The sequence below is a fragment of the Anastrepha obliqua genome, chromosome 2 (genome assembly GCF_027943255.1).
Source record: "Anastrepha obliqua isolate idAnaObli1 chromosome 2, idAnaObli1_1.0, whole genome shotgun sequence".
NCBI classification, from domain to species: Eukaryota; Metazoa; Arthropoda; class Insecta; order Diptera; family Tephritidae; genus Anastrepha; species Anastrepha obliqua.
Window position 1 is genome coordinate 41,002,517 of NC_072893.1, and position 6,000 is coordinate 41,008,516.

At 39.5% G+C, this 6,000-nt stretch overlaps 1 protein-coding gene across 1 annotated transcript in view; it reads right to left on the bottom strand.

The window, feature by feature from the left end:
- Positions 1 to 1,047, bottom strand: part of LOC129238098 (netrin-A-like) — a 137,052-nt gene extending 136,005 nt beyond the window's left edge. The window contains exon 1 of the mRNA XM_054873137.1: positions 1,038 to 1,047. Coding sequence (XP_054729112.1) covers positions 1,038 to 1,047 — 10 coding nt within the window. The remainder of the gene's footprint in view (positions 1 to 1,037) is intronic.
- Positions 1,048 to 6,000: the final 4,953 nt, after the last annotated feature.

Below are 6,000 nucleotides of genomic sequence, written 5' to 3' on the forward strand. Positions count from 1 at the left end.
TGTGGTACCCTTGCCATCTAACCTACCTACCTACCTTGTATTTTTATTTGCAACAACTTGTGCGCTGAGAAATTTTCTCTCTCCCCACGCTTGTTTTTCTCTAAAGTAAAATTTAATGTTTGCACAAATTTGTTAAACAATAATTATGCCAATTGCAGCTGTTTGAACATACCTACCCATACACATACACATACACGAACATGTTTTTACAATTATGTTTGTATGCATTCATGCATTGATGACTAAACTCACTTTGTGTGAGCCCACATAAATATTTGCTCGACTTGAGTAGCTCAACGTTATTTGTATGTATGCATGTATGTGTGTCTGTACACATATTTGCTAGGAGCTACAGTTGCAATTTCGCTCCATTGCACTTTGCAAATGTCAGCCGTAATGACGTTTACATTCAACGTTTACTCACTTTGATTAATGAGCAATGAGTGTTGTTGTCACAAATGCTTGAGCGAACGAAGTAATGTTGGGGAAATTATTTCAGGAAATCTTCTTGAGAGTGCGCCACTTTTGTGAGAGCAAAAATTTGAAAAAAACGTAGACTTCTTTTTTAATTTCTAACTATTTAATTTTGTATCAACTAAGTGTTTTGAAAGTGGAAACTTATTGTATTATATATTCGGAAAATCTTGGTTGGTTGGTATTTGCGTCGCCCGAATATCTAATTCAAGGCACAATAAACGCGCGCTACAGTATTTTAATAAACTTTCTGCTGCTGAAACCATGTTTATCGTCTATTATCCTCATTCACAGCTGTCACTATTAACTGCAGACCACTTGGACTTGTTGCTGAACCCGCCTATATTAAGCAAGAGGCACTTAGAGTTATTCCTTAAAATCTGCTCTGAGAGGCTGCTTATCGTGAGGTGTCTACTGTGCGCCAAAGATGAACTCTGGCAGCGATAGTGAAGAAGAGCCAGCTGTAGCTGTGATATCGAGTGTTATGAGGAAGGCTCAATGTAGCCGCATGCTGCACGTACGACCAATGTTCATTCAATCAATTCAATCTTGCGGATGCCTACCTTGCTCCATTTTGAATCAGGAAGTCGTGTGAATTTTGTACGTAGTTATTTCTACTTCGTATTCGCGAAGAAAGGCCGCGGCTCTGGGCAATTCGTTAGCACTCTTCTGGTCTATATGTTCCGGCAGAACTTACTTAAGTCTACGAATGAACTCTATCTTCAAATAATATACATTCTTGGTTACTACAACTGAGTTCGGTAGTGGGAAGCTTGCGGAAATAAAATGTGAAACACACATATTTGGATTGTAGTGAAATTAAATTTCTATTCAAATTCCAAGTCATTCATCGGATCACAATATTGAAAAGCTAATTCCACCGTTTCTTGGGTATTTTGGTTTTACGGCTAGGCTAAGAATTGGTACGGTCCCTGTCCGGCATTTGACAACATCGTAGACATGGACTTCGATCCAACGATCCTCGCCATGCCCCTTTACTCCATGCCACCCAGAGTCATGCTTGACAAGAGATACAGTGTAGTGCTGCCAGAGGCTGAACTGTGGTCAAACTCAGAAAATGAGCCCGTCAAACACTGTTATCGCATTTTCACGGATGGCTCCAGAACCGAGCACGGTTCCGGCTCTTGTGTCTACGTGGGACAAAACGACTAATCGCTCTTTGAATGCATGCATCTGTGTTTCAGGAGGAGGTGTCTGCTGTTCAAGAGGCGATGAACTTTGTTGTGGAAAACAGATGGGGAGACACATCTGTATGTGCCTGTAGCGACAGCAAAGTTGGGCTCTTGGCCTTAGACAGTCCTTTAACCACTTCAAGGGTAATCGAGTACTGTAAATCCAGGCTAAACTATGTCGGAAGAATATCGCGGGTAACGAGATTTCTGACTCTTTAGCCAGAATAGGCTCTGAGGTCAAAGCCCACAAGTGAGCTTGGCAGGCTGAGAGAGGCTGCAGATGGACAAAACTGATGTTACCTGTTCCTCCTATCACTAAGCAGAGGGACTGTAGGAGGCTGGTTGGGCTGATGACGGACCACTTCTATGGGCAAAGGTCATGGAAGAGGTGGGCATCTCAGGCAGTCCACTCTGCCCAGTATGTGGAGAGGAGGATGAGACGGCGGACCACTTTTTGTGCATCTGCCCAGCCTTCGCTCGAATCAGGTTTGAGGTTTTTGGCACTGATGTGTTAAGAAGTGACCTTGGCTACTTGGCTACTTGGCACCATAAGATCTACTCGGATTTCTTCGGAGGTGGAGTAGATTTAAAGAAAATTAAACGGGGAACCCGAGCTCAGTACAATGGACTTAATTGTGTCTGAGTGCTGTACTGGCCAGTCTGTCCCGACAAAATAGAAAAAAGGCTACCAACCCTGCGCAACTCCACGTATGTTGGTGGGGAACGCTCTGGTGAATACATCTTAAGGCAGTTCTACCTGACTTAGCGAGCGGCTTGTTCCAAATGATAAAAAAAATGTCTAATTGCGATTGCTCCTCGTCGAGCAATAGTAAACCGACGAGTGTTTTTCCGATAAGGAAAAAGCTCCTCTTAAAATAGCAGTTATTGTGCGGAGGCGGCATGAAACTGAAGATTCCTCTATTTGTGGAAAAATATCAAGACGCATACCATAAATCGGAGGAGAAGCTCGGCCAAATACCTAACAGAAGTGTATGCACCAATTAGTTTGTTAGTTAATCAGATTATTTCATCAAACAGTTTCCTATACACGAGTATTATTTTCCGAGTACGAAATTAAAAATTTGCTACCAATTTAGAGCGTAAGAGCTGCGTGTAAATGTGCCGCTTTTCACTCTTTTATTCCAAACACCCAACGCTTAGAAACATTAAATTTCTCTCAGTGCATTCATGCAGCGCCCTTGCATACCAAGGGAGTGCCACAAAAAAGGTACTAAATTTAATTAAAATGTCAACTACACACCAACTACTTCAAAAGTACACATTGAGTATATTTGTAATATTTTTTGGAATTTTTCTCATGCAACTTAGTGTCAACTTACGTGAACTCTTCTCAAGTGAATGAGTACAGCAAGGGAAAAATGTATACTCCGAAGGCTATACGTCTGCAAGTAGAGGGACACACCTGCCTTTGGTAACCTTACAATTCAACCTGCATGCACTTGCAGATAACAAATTTACTTTAGGAATATGCGAAATCATCTACATACACCCACATGTACAGATTTGAATATTTCATTCAAAGTGCCAGATGAACCCTTCAACGGCGTCAACGTAAAGAGTTGCAAAGTGGCAATGAAAGCATATCGCCCATGGAGTAGATTGGATCGCAGTATTCACATGCAGTCGTTTGTTTTTTATTGATTTACAGCCACTTCAAGTCAGTCGTTCGTCGTGAGAACAGGTTATGAATGTCATTTTCAAGAGATAGAAAATTATCACTCAACGACATTTTGATTGCTGTTTGACGCACTCGATTGGACGCACCGGCTGTGTGTCTGTCCGTTCGCTTAACTTTGGCAATGAATGAACGAATGAATGAAGAAGAACAAGATTACTTGACTTGAGCAACGGAGAAGAGTGCAGTCGGGTTGGTGGTGTGGCGGCAATTGGTAACGACGGGGCGCCAATGCCATTGTCAGCGACATTGACAAATTGACATAGTCATGTGGCTGCTGCTTGCAGAGGCGGCGAGCACTGTTAGAAAAGTCTACATATATGTAGGTATGTGCGTGTGCGTGTCGTGTGTGTGTGCGCTAAAAAGTTTCGCCATTTGAGTGCATGCAACTTGTGGCATGTGGTCGCAGTATTGCCACTGTCACTGGCTTTTCCACGTCGAGTGGCTCACTTTTCAGTCAACTAAAGTGTCACTGCCGCCTCTACTGGCGTTTGTGGCGCTGTTAGTGGCTGATATTGGATTTACGCATTCCTGCCAATTTGGCCGGTGCTCACACACGTACGCACTTGATGCTCTCGCACGCACATTCGCACACACACACACACCTGCGAAGCGCTGGCCTTCTATGATTGATTGCGTTTGTTTGGCATTTGAAATGCCGGAAATCGACGCCACTATAGGAGCGCTTTGCTTGTGGCTTTTCGCATATGCTGGGGTATGCTGATGTTATGATGATATGAAAGTATGTATGTGTATGTAGTGTCCCTGTAGAAATCAGAAAGTGGCGCGTTTTTTGCAGGAATGTCCGACATTTTTTCATATGGAGAAAATGCGTAGCATCGGCAGGTAGAAAAATTATGGTATTTTGGTCTAGAAATTTGAAAAAATCAATTTTTTTTTGCATATTTTCAAAGTTTAGACTTTCAAAAACATTTTTTCAAAATTCGAGTTATTTTCGGAGATACAGCGGATTTTCTGACGTGGCATCTAAGCCGGCCGAGTGGAGCGAATCGCACAATGAACGGCAGATGTTACCGGACGACTTGAGGACTCGTTCTTTCCAGAAAATCTTTTGTATCCCACACAACCTTTATTTCATCTATACAAATATATATATACTTTATACTTCTATAATATTATATATACCTGGAAATATATATATGTATCCAGTGAGTGAGTGAGTAGTAAATATTAAGATCTAAGTTATTCTATTGGAATTGTTGCTCAAACTTCAAACGCGATTTTCGCAAAACTACTCTTTTTGAGATGGTCGTCATGATATCTCAAGTTCTACTTGACCGATCGCTTTGAACTTAGATAAGAATATTTTATTATGCCTAACGCGTCTGGCTCGGATTTTGAAAAATTTAAGTTTGAAGTATTTTTAAAAAATTTTAAAAGGTAAATAAGAGGGTAAACATTTTTTTTTTTTTCAAGTTGACCCCATTTTGTAATTTTTTTTTTGTTCTTTGATGTAGCGATAACCGATAGCGACATCCTAACTAATAAAACATTTTTTAAATTTATTTGTTTTAGATCACTACAAAGGTTATAATCATGTCAACCTTGGAATACCGTTTTTTATGTAGCCCCCACTTCCCCCCACTTCCACGATTTTTTATTTATTTTTATTAATTAATTTTTTTTTATACTTTTCCAGTATTAATAAAAACCATAAAAAAATGGATAGTAAAAATGTTTTTCATTTTCTTTTTATCTTAGTTTTAAAAATACCTAAAATTAAGGCGCCTAGACCAGAATACCCCTTAAAACAATTTAGAATTTTTAGCCACCCCAAACATGGACTTTTCGAGTACATATTATACTAAAATTTAAGGGACTAGAAAAATGGGTACCAAATTTTTTTTTTTTTTAACTCTGATAAAAATGTTTGAAGTTTCAATGAAAATTTGTCGAGTTCTTATACATTTTGTACGAAGTTCGAAACTTAGATTGATGTGGTATTTTTTGTGGCGTGAACTATGGTTTTATGAAATATAAATGAGAATTAAAGACAAAAAAAAAAAAAAATTGATAAGTAGCCAAAAAAATATTGCGATAGTATAGTTTTTTCACGAGAAGTGTGTAAATATATATACTGGGTAGTTCAATAAGATTTGCGGTTCGATAAGCGAGAGCGTTGCGATTAGCCAAATTTTCTTTTGTTAGATTGCAACACTCTTCATGTGAACGTATACGAAGTTTCATTTCAATCTGCCAATTCATTCTGTATTTACAAGCTATTGAGTTCGACGTGTCACAGTATTTTAAAATTCGGTGAATGATTTAAATATTTTCGAAGGTTTAAAAGCAACGGAAATTTATGAACGAGTGTTGAAAGGGTATAAGAACTTTTCGCCATCAATTAGTACAGTAGAAAGATGGGTTGCTGAACTTTAATGTGGTTGTACAAGCCTTGAAGACAATCCACATCAAGGGCGTTCAAAAACAGCAACAACACCAGAAATTGTGGAAAAAACACAGGAAATCATATAGAAAAATCGTTGAGTGACTGAAAGAGATTTAATAGAAGCATAGTAGACGTCCTATTGGGTTTCCGAAGGCTGTGTGCGCAATGGGTGCCGCATTCCGCATTTGCTAACAATGGAACAAAAACACATTCGAAAGCGACTTTCG